We start from the raw sequence: 27069 nt of genomic DNA, 5'->3' as shown, positions 1-27069 counted from the left end.
TATAAATGCCAGATCATAACGCGCCTAAACACTAGCGTTTCAAGGTGCATTACCATTGTAAGGGAATCAAGGAGCAGGACGGGGAGACGAACGGATGAGGCAAAATGAGTGGAAAAGAGACTAAATAAGGTTGTTATCCAAGTGATGGCACCAGGAGGGGGAGCCTGGGGGTGGGGGGGGACAGGAGACACAACAATTGTGGCAATATGGGGAGAAGGATGGGAATAATTGGGTGGGAGGGGTACCCCAACCCACAGTGGTAGTATGAAGGAGCGCCAAGGGGAAGAGCATTTCCAAGAGCAGGCAGCTTTTTGGGGGGGGAGAATAGGGACCCAGGGAGGATTGGGAACATAAGTGCTGGTTTTGCGGGAAGGGGGGCATTTTGCAAGAGAATGCAGGAACAGGCCTGGGATGAATTTAATTATGGGCCATCACCTCCAGGGATTGCAAGGGCCTTGAGGAATCTGACAACAGCAATTTGGGGGAGGGGGTGTCAAAATCAATACTCTTTTGGGGCTGACTGGCAAGGGCAACAACCACAGGGTGAGGGAACAGTTCAACAGATGATCGTAGGTGGGGGGAGAAATGGGTGCCCCATTCCAAGGAGTTACAATGGTGGCAGCGGTCCTTTTTCATTCCCCTGGACAAATACATATTCTGATTAGGACAGAGCACACATGTCCAATCCTATTGACAACTGCACACCCTGAACAGAAGCCCTTGGTGGAGGCAGAAATAGGAAACCAGCAATTTATATTTATGGTAGATACAGGTGTAACTAAATCGTGCATTATGGAGGGGAACTTTCCATTATCAGGTAAAACTCTTGAGACACAGGGATTCTCTGGGGGTATTTCTACAGCTTCACTGTGGAGCTGGATATAAAAGTGGGAGGAAAGGTAGTACACGGGCCCCCTTATGTTGAGTACCCATGTTCACCTGTTGGGTAGGCGTCTGCTCGATGAACTAAATCTTACGATTATTCACAGATCAAAGGGTAGTGTTTCACTCCAGGGATGTGTAGCTTGAGCCATGGTAGTAATAAATGCAATGGCAAGGGAGAAGGGAGTCGGTAGTCAATGGGGTTATGTGGTCCCAGACACATTTGTCTATGGTATCGGCAAAAGCAGTGCCTAAAATTATGATAAAATATCTAGTGCAGATATTTTCAGACCCATGGTGCCACCTGAGATGGTGACGGGGACAATAGTGTCATTAGATTTGCAAGAGCTAGTGTCAGACAAGGAGTCCTGATTGTAACAGACCAGGATGGGTGAGAGTGGCACAGTACTGTTTAGACCTGACAGTACAATTGAAGGAAATATTATTTGAGGACAGTGGGGAGATTTTGTAAATCTGCATCCCCTGTGATATCATGGCAAAGTATAGGAAGGTAGTGACCTTAATGACCGTGATGACCACATTAATATTTTGAGGACATGCAACATATGCTGCCACAATGGATGGCCTCCCATGGCCTCTGCCTAAATGATGATAAAACTGAGATACTGATTTTCGGTTCCGACTCTACTCTAAAAAAAACTCTGTGCCAACTAACGCAATTTCAACATAGATGGTAACACAATCAAAGTAGAAACTGAGGTAAAAACACTAGGCTTTTACCTTGACTCCACTCTATCCCTTAAACAAGTTAATACCTTGGCATCCTCTACAGCGTACACCTGTAAATTAATCAGGACATGTAGACCTTACCCCTCAAACTAGCTGCATTACGCTAGCTAATGCACTAGTAATGTCAAAGTTTGACTACTGTAATGCCCTCTAGGAGCCAATAAAACTATCATTAATAAAATACAAATCCTTCAAAATAACGCTCAGAGCAGCCCTCGACATACCACGCAGAGCTCATATATCCAACATCAGGAAAGATCACCACTGGCTAAAAACAGCGATAGAGTCCTTCTCAAGACACTATCTCTCACACACAAAGGGATCAACAACACTGCACCCCCCTACATTTCGGCTAGACTGACCAGAAAATCGTCCAGTCACTACACTAGAGCTACTAACCATTTCCTGCTAGAAACCCCGAGATTTAAACGATCCACAGCGGGAGGAGCTAGCTTCCCTGTTAGAGCTGCCCAGGGTTGGAATGCATTGCCCACTGCATTCAGAGCAACCCCATCTTATTCCAGCTTTAGAAAAAAGGTCAAAAACTGGCTCTGGTCCAACGACAACTAATTTTCGTCGCACCTAACTATCGGGATACCCCTTGAAATCCATTTCTATGACTATTTTGCCCTTACCGTCCCACTTCACTGTATACATGCACTCCTAACATTGTAACCTGCTATCTCTCATCTCTATTGCTTGTATTGACTTGTATACACTGTACTCCATATGTATGTAACCTAAGCTTAAGTAACCTTGCGCCCGGCTACCCTTGGGTTTGTGCGCATTATCAAATAATAAACAAACATAATTATGACTGTTAATCTACTTGATGTTGGGGGTTACTGAGAGATGTGACCCAGTATAGATTACATTAAGTCGGGTGCGGCAGTACCTGTTAAGTGAAGCAGAGGAAGGGTTAAAAGGCACCATTCCGGCTATATTGGAGCAATGTATCATTGTGCCATCCACGTCCCCATATAATATACCATATGCCAGTCAAGAAAGCAACATGGGGAGTTGGAGGATGATCCAGGATCTACATCCTCTTAATGACGTGGTGCAGAAGGAGTTTCTGGTAGTTCCAAATCTGGTAATCCTATGTAGCATTCCCAAGACCTTGACATACTTCAGTGGTGGATCTTAATGTGTTCTTCTCAATCCCACTTCACCCTGATTCATGGTATCACACTGCATTTATGCATGGTCAGTGGCTCTTGCGCACACAAGATTGCATCAAAGGTACTATGATTGCAAGTATTTTCAGTACTGTGTGCCAACTTGGGAAATATTCAGGCGCCTAGCACAATCATCCAGTATCTGCTGGTATGTAGTGACCATGAACAGTGCAGAAGGGATTCTGTTGCAGTATTGCAATTGTTGACTCACACAGGGTACCAAGCAGATAAAAAGAAACTACAATACTGCACACAGGAGGTACTATACATGGGACAACTTATTTCCGCAAATTGTGGGGGGGCGGTGGGGGTCTCAGGCGCTCTGACATCCGAGAGATGCACCCAATATCTTAACTCCTTTACCTGGACTGAGAGGAGTACATAACACCACCTCACATGACCTTCAAACCAGGTGCCGATCAGTTCCCCAGGGAATAATGGTCGTTATAATATGGACAATGCTGTGTATAGCACTGATCTTGTTTGCTACAGGGATGGTCACTATTTCACCCCCTCCTTTACTGCGCACCACCACCCCGGTGTGCTTCCCTCCTGTCTCCTGGTCATTGTTGATGACCCACCAACATAGGTCTACTCCGGTCAATGCATGAGCCGTTCAGCGTGGGAAAATGAACTCCTGTGTATAATCTAGAATTGCTAAAACAGGGGCCGAACAAATAGCTTCTGTTACGTCCTCAAACTGTCTATTCATTTTGTCATTCCATTCCTACTTTGTCCGCTGTCCTTCCGAGACTATATAACTGCGCCTTGTGTAGGACTGTAGTCTAGGATCCAAGCCCTACAAAATGAGCCCAACAACTGCTGCATTTCCTTGACGGAACTGTGCATATGGGTGGTGTGCACAGTTCTGTCAAGGAACAGCATATTTTTCCTTGGGGAAGGTACTTGCATGTCACGATATGACAGGGTACCAGAGATGTGCCCGTCAGATGGACTGATGAGTACAGCAAAGAATGAATAGCCTAAGTATTCTGTGTGCGCAAATATAGTACAATACATCACAATGCTGACATGGATTTCAACAATGGAGAAGTCAGTGCGAATACATAGACTATTAACTTTGTTTTAGCAAGGAATGAAGTGTTCCTGTTGGCACAACCACTCTTGTGGTCCCTGATATGGCAGCGGTGATGGGTTACTGTTTGTGGCCGACCAGCCTTCTTGCACCTCCCACCCTCCTGGCAGGGAAAGTGTTCACTGGCCAACCCTGCACTCAGTGTTAGTAGTCGCCGCAGAAGATACCTGAAGGGAGAAGAAATACCTGTCGAGGTGTTAGGACAGTTTTTCTGAAGTCCAACTAAGGGCTTAGTAAAACCGTTCAACTGAGGCAGTACAAGACTCCACTCTTAGTATAAGGCTGTACCACCTGAGTATATGGTAGCGTAGACTGAGCAGCCAGGCTTATCTTGGGAGAGAGGGCTGTAGAATCAGTACAAGTGAAACGCTATGTAATGTAAAAATAAAGGATTTATTTAAATACAGGTAGGCCCAGATAAATCTAGGGTAAAGTACTAAAACACATTATATGAAATTGCAATGTTAAACGCACACTATACTTGAAAGTACACAGACCCAAGTATAGACCTTATTTGAACTACTTAAACAGTAGTTCTAGGTAAGTCAAAACCTTTTCATACACCCAGTATACGTCAAGCCTATTCTTGGGGAGTAAAAACCAATGTTTACTTTACAATTATTCAGTAATGCAAGGACAGTAGACCCTTCCAGTTGTATAATGATTCTCAGTACATCACTTAATCAGTCAACTGGATAATATACTTATGGTAAATAGTGAACACTTATTGTAGGTGCAGTAAAAACCTATAACGACTTTTAGTTATGCTAGGTGAGTAAAACCTAAAGATGTAACATACAATTACAGGTACTTTTATCCGGGAACCCCAGATTGAGGTAAGCAATAACTCTTACCTTGTGTTAGCGGTGTGCCATCCAAAATAAGTTAAACACGTACTTTGTTTAACCTCACAATGGAGGGGGGGGAGAAACTAAAACCCAATGTTCCACTGAATAGTTATTAGTTATTCTAGGTAGGAAACAACCTAACGCAGACTTAGCAAGTTGGGGGAAGCAAGCCCCAGTTAGAGGACACTCGTACAGTTCTCCTCTGGACTAATCTGGTGATGCCAACACTGTACTCTTGGGAGGAGGCACAACCTAATCGGTAAAATACCTTCACATCTACTTTCAAATAGACCTGGAAGAAAAGATGTTATACTTTTAAGAATAGGGCATCGCACATTCAAGATCAGTAGAAACTTGTTTAACTGATCACTCTTAAGATTAGTTACCAACCAACTCTTTACAGGTAAGTAACTTTTAAAGCACGATTTTCTTTTCTAGGCAGAAGTCCCAATCCCTTGAGTCTTTCCTTTATTCTTGAAGCATGAGTGTTCTCAGCAGCAGAATGGAGGGGGGGGTTTCACTAGGACTAGTGACCAACAGTGTCAGAATAGGTTCTTTAGTAGCAAAAATCAGAGTTCCTTAGGAAAACTGGGAAAACAGGTGAGAGTTATAAGAGGGTCCAAGGGCTTCTCAGACACTCTAGCAGTGGGACTGGGTGTACTGCACAAGGGACATCCCAATCACAGAACACCACATAGCTACACAGAAATCCTAACTGGCTTAAGGGACGTACATACCCAAGTCAACATAGTACCTCTGCATTGAAGATTTTGCATCCAGAGAAATTCAGGGTCTGCAGCCAAATACCCAGTCAGTAGATTCCTTTTTGTGGAGACTGAAAACAAGACCTCAGAAGGGACTTTGCAGCAGGGATCGATAAAGGCTCTAGGGAAGGTTTCCCTCCTGGCTGAATGCAGTTCTGCAGATTTGGCGCCTTTTCGAGGAGCCCAGAAGATGGCAGTTGAATTCTCGTTGTTTAAAGGTCAGCACTCTTCTGAGGGTACTTTTTGGACTCTTCATGCCTCTAGAGATCCACCAGGATGCCCATGAAGTTCCAGTGAGATTCGGAACACCGTGCACCGCATGATGGCTTGAGGTCCCAAAGTATTGGGGTATTGCAACACAAGGCCGCAGCAACACGGATGGCTCATAATACTAGTCTAGTGGGTCTCACCAGGCGCTGAGTCTTTGTTTTTTGAGGCCCCAGGTTGATGGGAAGGAAGGGCTACAGCAGGCTCTGTTTACAAAGCCGGCTCTCCAGTCGCTGGAAATTTCTGCTGCTTTTCCTTAGTCGTCCTCTTTGGTTTAAGTTCCAGTGGTCGACATATCTTCAGCTTCCAGGTTCGTAGTATTTATCAGGAATTGCAACACAACCGCTTCAGACTCTCCCTGCATTTTCCAAGGGGTGTTCTGGTTGTCCAATCGGGACAGCCACGCCCCACTGGTATTTGTCCCATTTCAAGCAAGGCGTAAGACAAAGGGCTGAGGAGATTTGGACTCCTCCCTCACTGCTCTCAGACAGGAGCCTGGTCTGGGAATCCAGGGGGCTCCCGCCGAAGACAAAACACAAAGGAATTCCCGCCCTGGAGGTCGGGGAAGGAACAAGAAACGACAAACACTAATGTCAAGACAGGTGCCATTTAGGTACAAATTGACACCCTTGGGCCTCTTTACTGCGGGCTGTGCATACAGCCCGCAGTAAAGGTGCACCAAGTTAATACAAGGTATCACTGCCACCAGCATTTGAAGGTATGCTTGTCACTAACAGAATTGTTACTGTATCCCTTCACACTAAAACTGTATCTCCACAGCACTCCACATAAAGTGGGGTGTGCTGGTCTCACTAAATAAAATGTAACATTCAAAGATCCTTTCTACCCTTGGGAATTAGTTCACTCAAGGTTAGCACAAGTTAAAAGGGAGCCCCTAGGGCAACTCAGCAGCTGGCACTTATTGCCAATAAGTTCTTAAAGATGATAAAAAGATACTATGGCTAGTCTTAAAAATGACACCCATAGAGTTAAGGATTATGTGAGTGGAAAAAGGGTCCCACTCACTGAGGTATTGAGAAATATCCCACTAATAAATCAAAAAGTTCTGGGGTTGAACCAGGAAAGGACGATTTGCTAGTTAGAAGCAGAAAAACTTGCAGATCACAAAAGAATTTGGTATGCTGCCAGAAAAGGGACTATTTCAACAGCAGGGAAGAAAGAGGCCGAACTACATATCAAGACTCTTCACACTGCTCAGAGGAATACCTGACCAGTATTGACTTTTACCTCAGCAGTGACTTCTTTTTTTGGCTCCTGGGGTCCAAGCCGCTGTGAACAGAAAGTGGGTGCAGATAGCCCGATGGGAGCTAGTCAAGCTGGCTAATGACACAGAAAATGGGTTCAATGCCATCAGTGGCACAGCGAGTAGAGCGCTCGCTTTGACATCTGTGCAGAGCATGGTAAGACAGGTTTGAATCCCGGCGGGGCCAAACTCAGCCTTTCATCCTTCCGAGGTCGATAAAATAAGCACTGCACACCGTGGGTAATAATAAGCAGCGCTCAGATACCTGAGGGTTTGTAGCGCTATATAAATGCCAAATTATTATTAAAGTAGAGCTTCATGCATTGAGACTCATGACTATGCAGAATTGCTACATGCTGGGTTTTCCAACAGCCATAGAAAGAGTGCAAAAAAATTGGAGCAGTTGCTGCACTTTTGTAACCCAGAGGATTCTGAGAATGGGTCACTATCCCACGTCATCTAAGCAGTGCACAATCTAGCTGTTGGGTCATGGCAGGTGACGGCAGTAAAAATACTGGTGCCTGTTTTCTTTGTCCTTGTTGGGCAAAGTTTGTATGCCGTACCCTCTGGGACCACTACACACAACTCTGATATGTATAGGAAACCTAACATTTGGTATAAGCTTGTACTACAGTTTTGGTAGTATGTTGAGCAGCCAGGCTTATCTCAATATGGGTCAATGTCAGCTGTAGTGGAGTGACCAATTCAGTGACAATACACTAAAGGGTTCTTGCATAAACAATTTGTTTTACTTGGTTATAGCCAAAATTAGGCTTTTACAAGAACGAAGATACATTTGTAGACTAATATCAAGATGAAAACCTGAGTATGTCCCGAAAACCTCTCCAATATTTCATTCTGAGTTTCAAAGATTCAGAAGTTTGTCCATTATCAGTTTCAAAATTTTGGCTGCAGCGATGGTCCATCTGTGACTCGTCCACCAAAGGTTTTCCTCAAGTTGCACTCTAAATAGCAGGGAGGTGCTTTTCTGAGGTTTTGCCTGGCGGGACAGGTCATCAATAGGTGTTTTATGGTTTCTGGTTGGTTAGTCTCATGGTAGTCTACAGTCACTCGTGGGAGATTGTGATTTGATTTTCAGAATTTCCCTGGTCGGCAAAAGGTTGAGCCGTGCTCTGAGGAATGTCACTCGACTTTTTTCGGAAAATTTCTTTGTCTCCATCTCCATTTGTGAACTATTGAGGGAAGATGGCTCAGTAGTTTGATGCCGGAAACTTGGTCTAAAGTCTTTATCCAATATATAGCTTCCATTTTGGTTTTTATCCTCTAAACAAATATTTAATTCGTCAGAATAAGCCTTCAGGGAGCAATATATTAGTACACAAACACTCCAATACTGTACATCGGTAAAGACCATTTTGGGATGTCCCACAGACGCATCCTACACCCACAGGTGACTGCAATAGCTAGGTTGCTGGGGACATTAATATCTTACTGTGTGCATTTAGAATATTCTTGGTTGGTAAATGGCAAAGGTTATTAGAACAAGAGACCACAAATCTTCTTAAGCGGGCAAATACTTTCGGATCCCTCAAGTCATACAATTCAATAGGCTAAGCCAAAGTCAATTGGCAAAACTCTTGTATAGGATGAAGCACTTCTGGTAAGTAAATGGAAAAGTCTTTGCACAAGTTCTTAGGAGTCTTTGAAAAGATCAAATGGAGGGAAACTACCTGATTAGACTTGTGAGTTGTAGTAGCAAGCACTCTACAGTAAGGTAAGTTCTCTCAGACTTTATACAGTAGCTTTAGAAATGAAGAAAAAGATGCAGCTGATGACTGTCCCTGTGCAGCTCTGCAGATCTCACTGTTCCTGGGGACAAAGACATCGGGCAACTCCTGCAATGCACTGGGACGGTCAAAACCCGCAAATGGCAAACTTCACTTTATGTGGCTGAGTTTCAGCTCCTCGCATCTACCGCAAATGACAACACCACGGTTCCTGGCTCTCGAGATGGACTTTCATTGCTTCTGGTGTCCTGCACTCTGTTGGGGCTCAGGCTTGGTCAGTCCTGCTTCCTGGTAGTTGAGGCTCTTCCTGAAGCTCTAGGCCAGCTTAAAAGCAACACACACAGTCTGGTGGCCCGTGGTTAAATCCAGCAGCACCTCTGGAAATTCAACCAGCTCCGAGATGGATGTCCAGGTGGCTTACTTTGGAGTTGATTGGTCCCACCATCTCAAGGGGAGAAGTCCGTGCAGGGGCTTCTGTCAATGCGAACTTGGAGTTTTGGCACCACAGCAGGGCTTCACTGGGCAAACCAATGGTCCAGAAGTTGCTGTAGGCGTCCTCTTCAAGTTCTTCTTCAGTTCCTTGTCCAGTGGTCTACTGCCTTCAAGCCAAAAGAATCTCCTTTTATTCAGTTCTCTCCCATTCATTCCAGCCTAGCTGTCTCACCCAGCAGTGTGGATGTCCTTGCTGGACAGCCGGCCAATCACCACACAGTGCATTTGGACACCTACCTACCCCAGACACCCTGGAGCCAGAGGCAGGCTTCACTTGTGAATCCCACCAAAGGCAAAATGAACAAAGACCTGGTTTGGGGCGCATCTCAAGAAGGACCGTTCCACAAAGAATAGGGGGGGGGGAGACTGTGGCTATTTAAAAGTCACCCTTCACAGCTTTACTGTAGCTGCGAATGTAGCCCGTGATAGATGCATACTATGGTAACTAAAACGAAACCACTGCCACCAGCCATTCAGTGAGAAAAGGGTAACATTAAAATGTTACATGAAAAGCTAGACAAAGGGGATACTAAGTAACCCCTGAGCACTCTTGTTAGGGTGTGCCCAGTCTAGAGTTACAATGATAAGTAAAGTCAATTTCACTTTACTTCTCTTGGAAACAGTTTATCCAAGAGCAGGTATTTAAACCTTTGGGAAAACAGACTTCCCTGTGCCACTGCACTGAAGGTGCTGTGAAACATGCCTATGAAGTTTGTCTGACACCACAACAGGGTCAGACTCTCCAGGTTAAAAATGAAGTCCTCAAAATCCAGCAGTTGCTTGGTGTCTCTAAGGTGGAGTTAATTAGCACATTTCTGAGCATTCTCCCTAACTGTCCTCTTCTGCACATGCCAATTGGGGGGGTCTGCTGTGTCAATATATTCCCTAATAGTGCAGATATCAATTTGGTGATCTAAAACACCTTGCCATACAATAAACAGCAAAACGAAACGGTTGTAGATTTGTTGGGTGGGTAGAAGTAATGAAAGGGGAATGTTGAAGGAGCTAGTGCCTGCCCACAACTCCCTTCTCCCCACCGCGCGCTTTAGAATCGGAAGGCTTCTTTTGACTGCTTTTAGGCACTTCAAGGAACAATGGGAATAGGGGGGGGTCACTGGGAAAGCTTTTCATGCAAATATATACAGACATGGGCAAGCACTAAAAGAAGGCAGTTCCTTAAATATAAGGTGCAAATAACTATTAGCTGAATACATTTGTAAATGTCAAATCCTATGCAGTTAGCACGGTATGAGTCAAATACCTCCCCTTCCTGGAAAGAATGCTGCCTGTGCTAAACTGCAGGCATCGCTGTGGTGGTAGTGCTAGCATGAACACTCTGACAGCGGTCTTTCAAAAGCCCATGCACACTAAAATGGGATTTTACATGCTTTCTGCAGAATTAGGACTACAAGGTTTAAAATAAATTACCAGACCACATAAACAAGAGTAGAATGAAGTATGCAGACAATGACGGGGAAAATGTGTTTATAAATGTTCATGGGTATCAAAATGAAGGAAAGCATGAGCTACAATGTATTCTTGCATACAGCAATATGTAAAGTAACATTTCCTGACCAATGATTGAAGGAAGACTGGAGCATCCCTTGTATGGAAGCAGGACGGTTTGGGATGGAGCCATGTCCATATCCAGTGACCAAGCAGAGCATATAAGCCCTTGCCTGGCATTTTTACAGGAGAAAGGAATGGTGAGGTACAGGACTGTTCAGGGAGCAGTTCTTTGCCCCATTCTCATTTCTGTAAAGAATAAACTTGCTATCCTTGCAAGATAGGCTCTTGGCCTTTAGAGTGTTTACTCGGGTGTGAGCGCCATTAGGGATACCCTTATAATTGGGGATAACCATGTAAGTTGGGGCCTACCTTACAGAGCAAAGCCTGGTTTGAGCCCTTGGTTTTGCCTTTGGTGGGCTTCAGTACTGAAAACCTTCTCTGGCTCCAGTGTCTGGAACTGCAGGAAGTGAGGGAGGTTCCCGAAATCTGTCTTTAGGAATGCCTGAATGCACCCAGTACTGACTGACTGGCTGTCCTGAAACTCTGCTGTTTGAGTGACAGCTAGGGTTTGCATGAATGGGGAAAATCCTGCTTGAAAGGGTTTTGGGACTGAAGTCGACCACTGGGAAGAACAACCCGACGAAACCGCTAACAAAGCTTGCTGCATCCTCCTGGACCTTTCAATTGCCTGGTGAAACCCTGCTACTGTGCTGAAACTCTTTTCTAATCGACCAGAGAAGCTCTGGAAGGGATGACTTCTTCCCTTGGTTTAGTGGGACCAACTAACCCCGAGAAACTCCACTGGACCACCTTTCCCGACTGGCTTCACTTTGCTGCTGCAGGATCAAAGTGCTAGGGTTCGCGAAAGCAAGTACGTCTGCAATCCAGCCAGAATCTCCAGAAGTCTCACCAGGACCCTCCAGACTCAGGGCGACTTGAACTTGAGTCAGTGAAGGAAGCCCAACCAGTGTCCCAAGATCTGCAGTGGTGCTGATTTACCGTTTGTATACTAATTGACCTTTTCACAATTGACCTCAGGAGAATTTACTTTGGGAGAATTTACCTAATTTAGGTCAATTAGGACATGTATATTGGGGGTAACACCCACCCAATCCCCTTATATTTATAATCCAAAACCAACCCAATACTTAAAATATGAAGGTCAATTTGGCTAATACAGATTTTACCAAGCGCTGAAACAGCAGTGCCGCTGACATGAAAAGAGCCCGTAGCTGCTGCTGAATTGCTGCCACAGGAGTCCTCAGACGTCCTCCCTTTCTCTTGTCTCCACGACTAAGGCCCAGTATCTGCATCACTGCAATCAGACGGAAGCCAGCTGGGCCACTCTTCTATCCAAAGGTACTGTTCTGACTTGGGGTACTAAGTGTCTTTAGTTTTGCTCTTCTTGGTTGAGACTTGCAGTAGCTACTTTGCTAGAGCTTTCAGCTCTACCATTTACAAGCGTAGCAGCTTGTGACCCTACACTGATTTTTCTTCCACAGCCCTCTAACTTTGCAAGACTTTTCAAAAGTTCCCTACTCCATAGACTGGGCTCCAATTGACAGTTTCTGTCCTGGCTTTCTGCAGACTGCTAGTCCATTTGACTTTGCTATGTACTGTCTTCATAGGTGATGTTCTTTTCTTATTGCTTGAAAAGTTTCACTTCATTGGAAGTGCTCACATGCTCTGAGAACATGTTTAACCTTTTTTCCTGTCTACCAACCTCGGAATCTATAAAGTGTACTAGTGATGTACAAATGCCATTACTGTCCTAGTTGAAGTCACCTCAGGGTGTAAGTGTGTAAAAAAGTAGCTCTTAAGAGTACCTACTAGCTTTGTGTAGATTCTGGGAAAATTGTGTATTTGAGTTGCATACATTGCCCTTTTAAAGAATGCTTATTTAAAAACAAACTGGAACGTTACTTGGCTATTGTATTTTGGATTTCATTGCTAGAGCTCCTTTCCACCATTTGAGATAAGCCTGGCTGCTCAGTCACACTACCAACTTTAGGCCTATACAAAAAGGTGTTTTACCCAATACCAAGAGGACAAGTGTTGTATAGTCTCCCACAGGGTTACTACATTAATTCTTGCCTATGCATGACTTATTACGCAAATTTCTCCTGGGCTTTGCACCTGCTCACAACTGTGGGTTGCCTACCCTGATCACACTTTAATTTGGCAGAGGTGGTCTGTGGAAAAAAGTGGGCCATTTTGTACTTTAAAAAACATGCAGGGGTGACCCCATCCACTTCCCCCTACCTGTTATACCCTTACCCCACATCTATTTGTGTAAAGTGTGAATATTTCAAAAATCAGCCAAAGATTTGGTCATAACTTCCTGTTTGTATTTTTTCTATGGATACCTTCGGCAGATACTGCACTGCTGACGCTTCACTTCGCCTTCTGAACGTTTCTCTTAAGCTGCTGCTTAAGACTCAATAACTGAAGAAAAGCTCCTTTCATGCAACCACACTCCAAATGCACTACACATCACAGTAGCAAGTGTCTCAGCGGCTGGCATGCCCTAGTGACTTCACCTCATGCTGCAACGAATACTAACATGCGCAACTCTGGAAACTAAATGAGTAACTTTATACAGGTTAATTGCATCTCTTTACTTTAACCGTCTCTTATGAAAAGAAAACCAGCAGTTATCGTTCCACTGGTTGCGTCAGTAGAAAAGGAGTCTTTACAGCAAGTGTCTTTTGTCCACTGTCTTGATCACATTTTCTCTGGGTGTCTGATTGCTGTAACCTTTTTGGTCGATAGCTGTAATGAAAGGCAGTTTTGAATCCTAGTCAAGTTTCCAACTACCTCTTCTGAGCAATCCTTGCTGACTGGCAGATTGGGACCGCTTCTGTATCCTACAAGAAAGGAAAAGGCATATTGGTGCAACAACCCTGCAGTCCTTCCATCCCTTCTCCCTGCTAAAATACTTGGTGATCTGATACTTATGATTTTATTTGTCGCGCTCAGTGGTAACTCGCCTTTTTTGTAATATCTCCACCAGTCCCCCACTAATGGTTAAATTGGGTGCAAGTACTGGCCTGAACTTGCCTGGGCTTGACCTTTCGTGGTGGAATCTGGGATAAGGATCAAACACTAGGCCTAGCTGAGTGTAAAGGATTAAGTGAGTTAACTTACTGTACTGACATTTTAGTATAACCTGTTATCGCCACCACAGCCCACTGCATTGTTTCTGTAGAAAGTTATGTAAACTTTAGAAATTTTGGGCATAAGGCCCCAAACCATCCTTCGGTTGGCTGTTTTTATTCTGAGTTGTGCATATTTTCCTTGCTCATGACTACTCATGTATTCACTGGTAACTAATTCATATGCAGTTCTAGTCTTCTAATGGTGACTCGCATGTGACCATATGTGCTTGGTGTAACGAAAGGCCTACAGTATTTTGATATAATTCCTAAGTGGAATTGCTGGTGTTGCTCTGTGTGGACTCAAAGCCCTAGATGGCTATCCCAACCCTCAGACTTGCTGCTCTGTTGCCTTGTTTGGGCTTTGTCTAACCAGTCTTCGCTGTCCTCTGTAAGGCAGCTTCGCATGAATCTTCCCACCAGGGCTGATCCTCTTCGCACCAGGTCACAGAAAATGCCTACTTAGTGGTTGTATGGCAGCGCCTTTGGCATAAAGCAAACACAATGTGATAGCTGGAAGGTTTAGAAATGATCTTTACCTTCAGAAGAACTTTGTTATTCAGCTTGCCAAGCCCATTTGGGCTTGGTCCAGCCAAAGCTGCTAGGTTATACCTTCCCTTTTACATGAGAATACAACCATCTAACCCGCTTTTGGCCTTTGGCATAATATCCTCACCAAGAGACTTCACAAAGGTAATGGCAGTTGTCCTCGCATGCATCTAGGGTGTGGTGCTCTACTGCCCAGCTTTAGACTCTGGACTGTGCTACCAACCCTGATCTTTTTTGGGGACTCAATCCTGTCTTCCGCTGAGGCTTTGCATAAGGATGCACCAGTGGGACCAGTTGCCATTATCCCTTGACATTTGGTTGGTGGTGGGCTATCTCCTCAATTGTCCCACACCCTGTGGCCGGAGGTATTTGGGGAATCTGCTCAGGCAGGTTTCGCAACATATTTGTCATCTCCTTCAGTAGCAGCTGCCAGTACACCCTTGTGGCACTACAGTTGAGAAGGGTATAGTGCAAACCTACTCAATTTCCTATTGTCTTAATGGTCATTTCAAATGTAATTAATCTGCAGACTAGAACTTGCATGCTACTTAATGTATTTTATGACCCTCCCTTGTATCCTGGCCAGTTACCACATTCCTTTTTTTTTTATCTTAATCCTTGCAAGTTGTTGCCTTGATTGCTCAGCCATGCTACTTTGCAAGTCAGGATAACTGTGAAACAGAGTAAGCAAAGTAAATGGATTTTGCGCTGGCTAGAAATTGATCTTTATTAAACCAGAACACTGACACTTTTGTCACGGGTGCTGCAGTGGCACACCAGTCGATTGTAGCTGAAATGGTTTTGGTGTTGATTTGGACTATCCCTGCCTCCTTTGTTTTAGTTGGATGAGCCAGAGATGCTGACAGATGAGCGTTTGTCCATTTTTGATGCCAATGAGGATGGCTTTGAAAGTTATGATGATCTTCCACAGCATAAAGTCACCTGCTTCAGGTAATTATTTTTCTCCATTAACTTGAATTGTCTGAAATGCTGTCTTTGAAGTGAAGATGGAGCACAAGAGTTGTTTACCAGTGTGAAATAGTGGCAAGAGAAATGCAAGTTTTAAACCACTTGCACCTGCAATGCTTTCCCTGTCAGATGAATCAAGCAAAACCTTAGTACATGTGAAACTTTGCTCAAACATATTGAAGGTCAATATTCTATATTTCACATTTTGCGATTTCCATTCTGCCAGCATATCTATGTACTTGAAGTTGCCAGCAGCCTTTTGTGGGAAATAATCTGGCATCTACCCTTGCTTATTAGCTTTGACCAAACTCACTTTGGGGGTGGGGAGATGTATCGGTTGTTATCTAATACCCTCTACTAGTGAGACCCCTGCAGTTTTGCTGGACTACTGGACCTATTTCACACTATCCTGAATGAGGAGAGCCCCAACATTCATATTTACTGACTTTTGGGTACTGTTTTGCCTTTAAGATGGAGGAAAGTAGACTCGGCATTTGTTACACTTTTGCAGCACACAGCACCCTATGTGCAGTATTGCAGGGAACCTTTTGGGTTCTCATTTGTTTTTCATATTTCCTTAGAATGACTGTTAAGGAAAGAGGATGCTTTATATCCTTCCTAAAACCTTACCAGAGTAGCACACACCACCTTACTAGGAGTCCGAAGGGGATACCTAGTATCCCCCCTTCTCTGTTAATGTGACTTTCCAGCCAGTGAGAACCCTATGGTTGTGGCTGTGGATGTGTTTTACTATTGTGTTTTTTTTGTTTTACTGCAGACTGTATTCAGTCTTGGTTGTGCACAATATTCTACCATGGTGGTCATTCCTTTTTTCTTGTGGGTTTGTCTTTTAGTAGCCCTCCTACCATTGTGGAAGTTACATTTTTTTTTTTTTCCTTTGGGAACACGGTGTCCCTGCCGGTCTGGGCAGGAAGCGGGGGAGGAATTTAAACACCCCCCCTGCTCGTTGTCTGCCGGGGGGGGGTGGGGCGGTGCTGGATGTCCTCATTGGACAACCACCTGCCCTTTCTGTAAACTAGAGTTTGCAGAGGAATGAATGGCAAATCCAAGTGAAAGGTGAGGTTCATGAGGCAGAAGGCAAGTTGACCATTGGAGTAAAAGAGCCAAAGCTGAAGACTCGGGCGCTTGCAGACCCTGCCGTAACCATGAAGCGACCAATGCTGACATGAACCAGTTTTCATATCTACAGAAGAGTTCGGAAGAGGTGGACTACCATTTAACTGGTGGTACCAACCAGCCCCAAGACTAACTGCAGATCGAGGTATCCTCCTGAGGTGCTTTGACCTTTAGGGCTCCAAACCACAAATACCAGGGGACCACTGACCCATTTGTAGTGCAACGTCTTTGCATGGAGGAATCCACCCAGATTTTTGGCTACAGTTGGACCTTCAGAGGTATATTTTTTTTAACCCCCCCAAATTGAAGATTCAGCAAGTACGGGACTCCAGAATCAAAGATGGGTTGGGTGCAGTGTACTTATAGCTTCCAAGACTGGCTGCTCTGCTACTAAATCCTTTGGTAGTACAGCTTTGTACTAAGAGTTGGGGACCTGTGTACCAAGGGATAATAGTCTTACCTCAAGTGGGATTGAGTAGTGTTGGTTTACATTGACTCTTGGTTGTATCGGTGTCCAAAGACTCCATGGCTAACTGACTTCTAAATCATAACTGTTAGCACATTTCTGAGAATTCTCCCTAATTCCTCTACTTTAGAAACCCCCAGTGCTTTTGCTGGACTCTAGGACTTTCATCTTAACCTGGGGAGTGAGACCCTTTTTCCCCACTCTCTCGTGTATTTTAATGTGTTTTTACACTTCCTTTTGGTTTTTGGAGTCTGACAAACTCCATAGGCATATTTTTACATTGTAGCACACAGCACCTTCAGTGTAGTGCTACAGGGAAGTCTCCAGATTTCCCCAAAGGTTGAAAGACCTTTCTCTTGGATAACTGTTTACAAGAACAGTGAAATGAAATTAACTTGACTTGCCCTACAGGGTTGCATAGTATTCCCCTTTGTCTAGCTTCTCATGTAACATTTTTGTACCCTTTCCCTGAATGGCTGGTGGCAGTGGTTTTTTAGTACCATGGTAGCTTTACTGCAGGCTGCAGTAAAGCGCTCTTGGTCGCCAGTTTTGTCAATATAGCCCAATCTTTTTTCACCATTTCTTTGTGGAATGGTCCTTCAAATTTACTGTGCGCAAACCAGGTTTTGTCCCTTTGTTCATTTTGTCTTGGGCAGGATTCACGAGTGAAGCTTTAGCTCCAGGGTGTCTGGTGGGGGGCAGGAAGTGAGGGAGGTGCCTGAAATTCCCTGTGCTTAGTCTCCCAGGAGACGGGAATGCACTCCTAGTTGATCGGCTGGCTGTCCGGCAAGGACTGCCACCCTGCTTGGGTGATTGACAGCCAGGTTGGAATGAATGGGAGAAACCTGCATGCGAGGTTTTTTGGCTTGGAAGGCAGTCGACCACTGGATGAAGGAATCCGAAGAACTACTTGAGGACGCCTGCTGCAACTCCTGGACCTTTGGTTTGCCCGGTGAAGCCCTGCTGCTGTGCTGAACTCCACATTCGTATCGACCAGAGAAGCCCCTGCGGACAACTTCTCCCTCTAAGTTGTTGGGACCAATCAACTTCAAAGCAAGCCACCTGGACATCCTTCTCAGAGCTGGTTGAATTTCCAGAGTTGCTGCTGGAAACTGGAATGCCAGGGACAGTAACACCAGTTTGTGTTGCTTTTAAGCTGGCAAAGAGCTCCAGGAAGATCCTCTGGACTCTCAGGAAGCAGGACTGCCTGAGCCACCTCAACAGGGTTCTGGACCCCCGATTGCAAAGTCCATCTCAACAGCCAGGAACCGCGGTGGTGCTGTTAGCGGTAGACGTGAGGAGCAGAAACATCGAATTGCCTCTAGTTTGAAGATTGCCAGTTGCTGTCGGTAACTGTCCCATTGCAGGAGTCCCCAGAAGTCCTCCTGTCCCCACGACTGAGGCCCAGGAACGCCAGGATCTGCAGAGCTGCACAGGAACAGAAGTCGTCTGCTGCAATATTCTTCTAACTTGAGGTACTGTAAAGTCTAAGAACTTGCCTCTTGTTGCAGATTTGCTTCTACTCTTAGCAAGCTTAACAGCTTGTGGCCCTACATTGATTCTTCTTCACTAAAGACTTCTAAAACATTGTGCAAATACGTTTCTTTCTTAACTGCAGGAAGTGCTTCAGCTACATAAACTTTTGCCTATTGACTTTGGCCCAGCCGGTTCCACTGAATGACTCTTCGACACTGGGTAGGGTTGAAAAGTATTTGCCTGCTTAAGAATATTTATGATCTCTTGCTTGTTAACCTTTTCTTTAACACATCTCAGTGTTATTCTAAATGCTAAACAGTAACATATCGATGCCCAGTGTTTTACTATTGTCACCTGAGGGTGTAGGAAGTCTGTGTGCATCCCAAATGGGTGCTTGCTGATTTAAGGAACTAAGTGTGTATTTTTGATGGTATTTGTTGCTATTAAATTGCTGCCTTCTAAAGAAGGCTTATATAAATGACCATACATTGTTTTATCAAGAACTATACTGTAAATATTAGCGTAACCACTCCAGCTCACATTGACCCCTCTTGAGATAAGCCTGGCTGCTCTAGCACACTACCATCCTGTGTAGTTCAGACTTATACCAAAGGTTGGGTCCTATTGCTAGGAGGCTGTTGTAGTACACCTTAAGTGTCCTAACCAAATATGTACCTAACACTTAAACTTTAAAGCTGAGGCACTGTAGAACGAAGAGGTGTAAATCTTGAGGCCTTGGTGGCAAAAAGCATTGGATCACCAAATTACTGAGTAGGCTTGTAACCCCTACTCTCATAGTTGAAGACTATCAAGGGCAAAACTAAACACTTAGTCCTCATCTTCCAGGAAGTGAGGTAGAAGATGAGGATGCAGGTATGATTCTCTGATTCTTGATCCTCATCTCCTAGCGCCACAGTTGCCCTCTAACGTCATCCAAACCCTTACAATTTGAACTAAGAACGTAAGAAGGTACTGCAGATCAGAGAAAAATGCAGCATGAGAGAGTAGTCTCTTGACTCCCCTTCTGTTTCAGAGTCCTTTGTCACCAGGTTCAGGAAGCCTAGTCTCCCCAAGGATTTTGTTTATTCTGGACTGGTTGAGTACATTTGAATTTGCATGTAAAATGCAAGGTATTGTGAGTGAACTTGTTCCATGGGTTATCTAGGCTACCCCAGAAACAAATGGCACAAGAGATGCTGAAGGAGGAAGGCTGATGGGAAGGGCCATAACATGATTTAATTAACCAGTAAGTCTTGAGGCCTTTTCTGAAAACTGTTAGGTTTCATCTCTATTTGATGGGGCGATTATTCCGGGCAATAGGAATCTGCAAGCTGGGAGTGATTTGTTTTTTGGGCTGTATTTACTCGTCTTTAGCCTTAATTCATCAAGGTAGCTAGGACCCAAGTTTTTCGTGCAATTGAATGAGATGGACAAGAGTCGGAAGAGAATGCTTTCCTTAATAGGGGCCAATGTAGCTCCCTTCTCGCCTTAGATATGTGATCTGATCTCTTCTTGACCAGAACCCTGACTGCGTTCTGCACCACTTGCAATCTATTCAGTTCACAATTAGGGAGGCCGATCAAGTGACTACTGCAGTAATCTATCCTCGAACTTAGCAGTGCTCTCGCTAGGGTTTCCCTGCGTGTTTCTGAAAGAAGGATGGACATGAGAACAATTTAATATAATACGCAGACACAAGACTGCTGACCTGTTGCTTTATATTGAGATTGCAGTCAAGATATATCCCTAGTCTTTACCTTTCTCTTGACTTTTATAGCGCAGTCGAGTACTCGTCTTCCAATTTGTGGATTTTAGGGTCCGTACCCACAAGCAGGAGTTCAGTCTTAATTGTATTAAGGGTCAGTCCATTGGAGCACATACAGCTTTGCCTGTGGAGGTAAATCCTATTCATGTGATCTCCATTCAGGAAGACACCCTTAATGGGTTAATACATTGGGTGTCATCAGCATAGTTTGTAAATTCTGTTAATATCCAGGACGTCCAAGAAGGGCACCATAAAGAAGTTATAAAAAAAATAGACGCACACTCCTTGTGGTACTCCTTGGTGTTGGCGTCTACCAGGTTACTGCTCTCTCCAGTGGCGATCTTTCTAGAATGAGATGACCCAGTCAGCTGCCAACGCTGAGAAACCCACCACCCTCCTCAACCTGTAGACCAATACTGTATGGTCTACCAGGTCGAAGGTGGCAGACTGTCCATCAGCTTCTGGAGTTACCTTGATCCATATGGCAAGGAGCCTGGATTTTAAATCCAGCAGAGCAGATTCGGTACTATGCTTTTCCCGAAAGCCTGACTGTCTTATTCAGAATGTTAGTATTTCTCAGATGGGCCAAAAGTATATGCAACTCTACCAAGTATTTTCAGTAAAAATCGTATTGGGCGGTAATTAAGTGGGTCATCGGGAGAGGCCCTGTTTTTAAATGATGGCGTCACCCATGAGTGTTTGATGCAAGTAGGTAAAGAGCAGTCTCTGAAGGAAGCATTAACAAATTTACAGAGTGTAGGAATGAGCGAAGTAGCACAAGCTTTAATAGTTAAAGCGGGACAGACCACCCTTGCAGTTAGCTTGTTTAAGATTTGGAATTTTCACTGTGAGGTCTGCCTCTGAAATAGGTTTAAATGAGAAGAGTTGGTCTTCTTTCCAACATTTAGATGGTATATTGTTATTATCTTGTGCGATAAGGTTGCTCTAGCTTCTAAAATACCTTTGTTAATGTTAAGCTTAGCATCCATAGCCTTTTGTACCTGATTGCACCATTTAGTATCTTTGGTGATGGTGTCCTGCGTAGTAGGTTTCCAATTCTTTAAATATGTTGAATAGCTCCTTGGGTTTTGACTGGGCTTTAGAAATCGGGTTATCAATGTAAGCTCCTTTTTGCCGTGATTACAGCTTTTCTTTGTAGACACTGAAATGTCCGCTATAGATATCTTAGTCAGTGTCAGACATTTTCCAAGTGTAGAGGGCCTTGGTTTTAATGCTCTTTAGCTCTTGCAAATCACAGGTGAACCAAGAATTGGTTTCCCTTTGCGCTGGTTTTTTGTTAGAGATGGGAGGGGGGGATGTGGGGGGGTAGGGTATTAACTGCCCCGAGTATCTTGATAAGCAGCAGGAATATCCTCAACAGAGGAATCGTCGTTAAGCTTTTCAGAGATCCATGGATCAAGAGCTGGGGTCAACGTTTTTAGGTTCCTAAAGCGCACGGTACTAAGGGGAAGTTTCTTGTTATGGATGACTTTTTCAGAACTCTTATGAATTAAAGTGGTCTGACCATGGACAGGAACTCGCATCTGTTAGCTGCTATGGTGTTAAGATAACCCAGTCCCTTATGCGTAGGCACGTACATAAAAGAGAAACCTAAATTTGACAGTGCCTATCAAGTGACTTGGCTTGAGGGTTAATACAGGTATCCAAGTTGTTAGGTCAATGTGAGCTGTAGGGTTGTAACTTGTTGTTCACTGTGACAAGTATCCAAATAACACTTGCGCTCAAGGTTTCTTGATTAAACAATTTATTAAGTAATTTTGAATAAGCCTAAGAGCAAATATGAAAAGCTTATACTGCCAAATACACTGTTTCAATAAATCAGATACCCATTTGGGATGGCACACACTTCCTACACCCTCAGGTGACTGTAATAACCAGGACATTGATCTCACTGGTACATTTAGAGTTTGGTGTCAAAAAGTGAATGGTTAGGAAACAATGGTTAACAAAACGGTTAAGCACTGTTGAACCCACCTCATACAATTTAGATTAACCCTTTCCCAGCTATACAAGTAACAAATGTATGACCTTTGGAGGGACAGATCAAAACCGAAGTCTTCAGAAACCAGGATCGCCAATGTCACTTGAGCGAAGTCTAGGGGAGCTGAAGCACTGCTTGAAGTCTTGCACAATGGAGTTTTGTAGAAAATAATTCACTGTTGGGCAAAGCTGCAAGCAACTCTGCAAAAGGCAGCAAATGCAAGTCTCAACTGAGCAAGCTACAAGTACCCCTTAGTTTACAGTAACTTGGGTCTGAAGAAATTCCAGCTGGCTTCTGTTCCTGCTGTAGTCTGGCAGATTGGTTGTTCCTGGGCTTCAGTCGTGGGGACAAGAGAGCATGTCGGCACTCCTGCACTACAATTCGAAGGTCAGCTACAGCAATGGACAAAGTCCAGATCAGCGTCACTTCGCAGTTTCAGCTTCTCGTGAATAGCTAAACTGCAGTTCTGATACCTTCTGGGCTTTCCTTGCGTCTGGGTCAGAACTCTGAGGTGGCTCGGGTTTGGTTAGTCCTGATTCAAGGGAGTCCAGAGGATCCTCCTGGAACTCGGGTCTGACTTAAAAACGATGTACTTGCTTCTGGTGTTCCGTCACCTGGCACTCTGTTCCTGCAGCAGCAATTGAAGTACATGCAGCAAAGGGCACTTCCAGTCGAGTTCATCTTGGTGTCGATTGGTCCCACCAACCCAAGGGGAGAAGTCGTCCTTTGCAGGGCTTCTCTAGTTGAGGCGAATTTGGAGAGTCAGCACTGCAGCTGGGCTTCACCAGGCAAACAAACGGTCCAGTAGTTGCAGCAAGCTTCTCTTCTAAGCTCTTCTTTGGATACCTTCATCCAGTGGTCGACTCTGCCTTCCTTGCAAAAGACCTTGCCTTTTATGCAAGTCTTGTCACAGCCTAGCTGTAACTCTCACAGCAGGGTCTGTCCTTGCTGGACAGCCAGCCAATCACCAGAGTGCATTTGGGTCTCCTAGGAGACTAAGCATAGTTTCAGGCACCTCACTTCCTGCCTACACAAGGCACTCTGGAGCCAGAGGCGGGCTACACTCTTGAAGCCTGCCAAAGGCGAAATGAACAGACCAAACCTGGTTTGGCGCACAATCTCTAGGAGGACCTTTCCAGACATGGTGAAAAGACAGGGACCATTTTGTCAAAGATGGCTCTGCCATTTTGAAAAAGATGGCTCCCGTGTTTAACATTACCAGAGCTGGAACAGCCGTGGTAAATGCAATGGTAGTTCAAAACAAAACCACTGCCACCAGCCATTCTGTGATCTAAGGGTAGCATTTTTGTTACTTGAACATCTAGACACGGGATACTAAGTAACCCCTCCAGCACTGGAGTGTGCTGGGTCTAGCAGGTTACAATGTTAAGTAAAGTCAATTTCACCTTACTGCTCTGGGAAACAGTAGTTTATCCCAGAGAAGGTATTTAAACCTGGGAAATCAAAGACTTCCCTGTGCAACTGCACTAAGGTGCTGAGGCACAATGTAAAAGATGATGCCTATGCAGTTTGTCTGACTCCATAACCAAAAGGAACGGAGGTAAAATTCACATTAAAATACATGAGTGGGAAAAAGGGTCGCTCTCTCCAAGGTAAAACATCCATTCCTCAATATCCAGCTAAGTTGCTGGGGGTCTCTAAGGTGGAGGAAATAGCATAATTTTGAGAATGCTAACAATTGGCACAAATCTCCCTACACCTCTGAACTGATTTTATTGTACTACTCTACAGGTCACAACTCCCACCTAAAATAAGCTGGTCTACTCAGCCACTGTACTGACTTGTATAGTACAGGCCTATATTGATTTGGATCCCTAAAACCAAGAGATCTCTCACCAGTTGAACTGATCTAACCAGCAGTATGACCCAAAAGGACTGAGCACTATTTTCAGTGGAAACTTAAACTGCTGTTAGAGTATTCCCAGCCAGACAAAGGAATATTCAGCTTGTGAATCTTGTAAGATACCAAGAATGCAGGTGGTGCAAATTGGGTATGCAGGTAATTAAATATAGAAAATTAACATTTATAACTAAAAACTAATGTCTGTGTATATATGGGTGGTGAAAGCTGGTGGGGAGGGGGTTGGTGTGGGATTATAAACTGTTTTTGTTTGTTCTGTAGAATCACATGTAAAAGCACACTTTTCCCAATCAAGTGAAGCATCAGTTGGTTGTATGTTCAGCTAACCAGGCTTCATGAAGGAGCCATGTCCTTTGTTCCATGCAAATGTGATATATTTTTTTTTAACACTTGGCCAACTTAACTCTGCCTCCTTTGTTTTAATTTCAGCATTTATGATAAAAAGGGCCACTTGTGTACTTTTGACTCTGGCCTCATTGAGAAGAATGTTGAGCTGTACTTCAGTGGCGTTGTAAAGCCAATATATGACGACAGCACTTGTTTAGATGGTAAGTTTGTATGGGTTTCTTTTTATAGTGTAAATTATATGCTTAAAGAGCTTGAAGTAGTTCAAAGTACTTTAATACGTCTTGTTTCAAGCAATCCTCTGTTGGAAAGATAGATAAATGCCCCTTACCCAAAGGAAATATCCTCCATGATCACAATGAAAGTTTGAAAAATGCTTTTCAATCTCCTTTTTTTGGTTTACAGATTCCTTCTGGGCACTTAACCCACCTTGTTGGGGGAGTGGGGTGGTCAGAACTGGCCATGCCTTGCTACGAATTGCTGCTGAAGTATTACTACATACACATTAGGCTAGTGCAGGGGAACCTGTTTCCACTTATTTACTCATTTAGAAAATCCCAGACAGGCTGGTGGCAGTGGCCTAGGCCTATTTTGGGTGTACCTCTTTAAGCACATTTGCATACAGAGTACTGTGAAATATCTAGACATATATCAAGCTCCATGTTCATGGGCAATGAAAGATTCAATGTAAGGTATTGGCTGTTGGTTTTAATTGTGGGACCACCGGGGGGGGGGGGAGGATTATTCTGAGTCCCACCTGGTTGTAAGATTTGAAACTAGCCCAGTGGTTTGTAGACCCCCCCCAACTTTTAGTATGTCTGTACTACTGCTGGAACCTTGGTAGAGTGGCAGAACAGTCTGGTTTATTAGAGGAAGGTGTGAACTCTAGGTAAGTACACTGTACCCAGTTAGACATGTACATCAACACATACACCAGAATTACCTTAAATACTCCATTAGTTTACACAAGAACACTTCGGAATACTTTGTTTGCGGTTACTTTTTTTGCAACGTTAGTGAAGACAATGCTATCATAATATTGTTAACTACACACACTTGCAGTTTTTAGCAAAAATACAGTAAGACATTTACTCTCTGCATACACCTACACATATGCAAGTGACTTTGGGGAAGAAAAATGGTTGTTATAACTAGCACTGTTCAAGGGTCTAGAGATAGACTTGCTGTGCAAAGAAACTATTATCCAAAAACGCAGCGCTAACTAAAGGCAGTTCGGAGAGGGCTCAAAGTATTTACAATCAGCAGAATACAAAGAGTTCCTGTCGACTTCAAGTCTTTATGTAAGCAGCAAGTTGGCTAACGGTGGAGACCCTGTTAAGGACTCTTAAGAGGAGACGCGCAGCAGCTTGGGGTCTGAGGTAGGAAGGCGGTACCCTGGACACCTGGGTGCACTCCACGCTCTGGAGCGACTTACAGATCAAGGTAATAGCTCGCCAACAAACCCTTTGAAGAGAACCCAGCCATGAAGTCCTCAATGCTGTGTGCTGGACCTGACCTCCAGGCATATTGACAGAAGGCCGGTCAATGGACTGGTTCTCTCAGCAGCAGTCTCGAGGGAGGACCTCTGGCACAGCTTCCATCAACTTCTTGGGTCACTCTGTGGATTAGATTCTTTTTCCACAACACCAACAAAGGACTCAATTCGCCCAGTCCATCTGCGCCTCGCACAGTCCCACTCTGCTGAGGGGGTCTGGGCGAGATGGATCGGACCTCTGGAGTGTCCTTGAGGGCTCAGTAGATTTGGATGAGTTTGGCCTTTCCACGACCATGCTCCCGGAATGGACAGCGTGTCTCCTGGTTTTTCGGTGTTCTTTGCTCTGGAAACTCGCAGGACCCAGAGATGGCGCAAGCTTGTCCTGGGACTGGTTGTTCACACCAGTCGAAGGGAATGAGTTATCTTCAGGAAACTGGGTCAAGACAGCAATGTGCCTTTCTGGTGCCTTCCTGCTTGCTGCTCTGCCTCTTCATTTGCAGATGGAGCAGGTGCATCTAGGTCACCTGGTGCCTTCCTGGTTGCCGCTCTTTTCCTTTGCAGATGGGGAGCAGGTGCAAGTGGATCTAGGTCACCTGACCCAAGTACCACCCACCTTCTTAGCCCTGCCTCTTCCTGCTTTTAACTTAGATCAAGGGCGTCTCTTGCCCAGGTGTCTGAAGTGAATGGCAGATGAAGGCAATTCCTGTTGGACCACTAGGGCCCAGGGCCCAACCCCCCCATCCCCCCCCCACGCTCAGACATTATGTAGGCATGCACCAACATGCGTTTACTCCCTCTGGCCATCCTAACCCCCCTCTGGTCCCCTGTGATCCCTTGTGACCCCTTCTCGCGCACAGGTATTGCCTGTTTCGCTTGCTCTCCCAGCCTACTTATGCAGGAGTCTGTCCTGGTACATTCTGGTTTCACCATCCGATTTATGGCCAATGCTGGATTTGAATTGATTCATGGTGCATCATACTTAACTCTCATGCTGGACTGACTTTGCATCTTGTACTCATGGTGGCCCTGA

At 44.6% G+C, this 27069-nt stretch overlaps 1 protein-coding gene across 1 annotated transcript in view; it reads left to right on the top strand.

Moving 5' to 3' along the window:
* DNMT1 (DNA methyltransferase 1) overlaps positions 1-27069 on the top strand; it is a 425596-nt gene that overhangs the window by 60808 nt on the left and 337719 nt on the right. The window contains exons 10-11 of the mRNA XM_069604056.1: positions 15344-15453; positions 24629-24747. Coding sequence (XP_069460157.1) covers positions 15344-15453; positions 24629-24747 — 229 coding nt within the window. The remainder of the gene's footprint in view (positions 1-15343; positions 15454-24628; positions 24748-27069) is intronic.

The sequence above is a fragment of the Ambystoma mexicanum genome, chromosome 3q (assembly GCF_040938575.1).
Source record: "Ambystoma mexicanum isolate Mex_15411 chromosome 3q, UKY_AmexF1_1, whole genome shotgun sequence".
Lineage (NCBI taxonomy): Eukaryota > Metazoa > Chordata > Amphibia > Caudata > Ambystomatidae > Ambystoma > Ambystoma mexicanum.
Note: the sequence above shows the minus strand (reverse complement) of the source record. Positions and strands in the feature narration are given on the sequence as shown.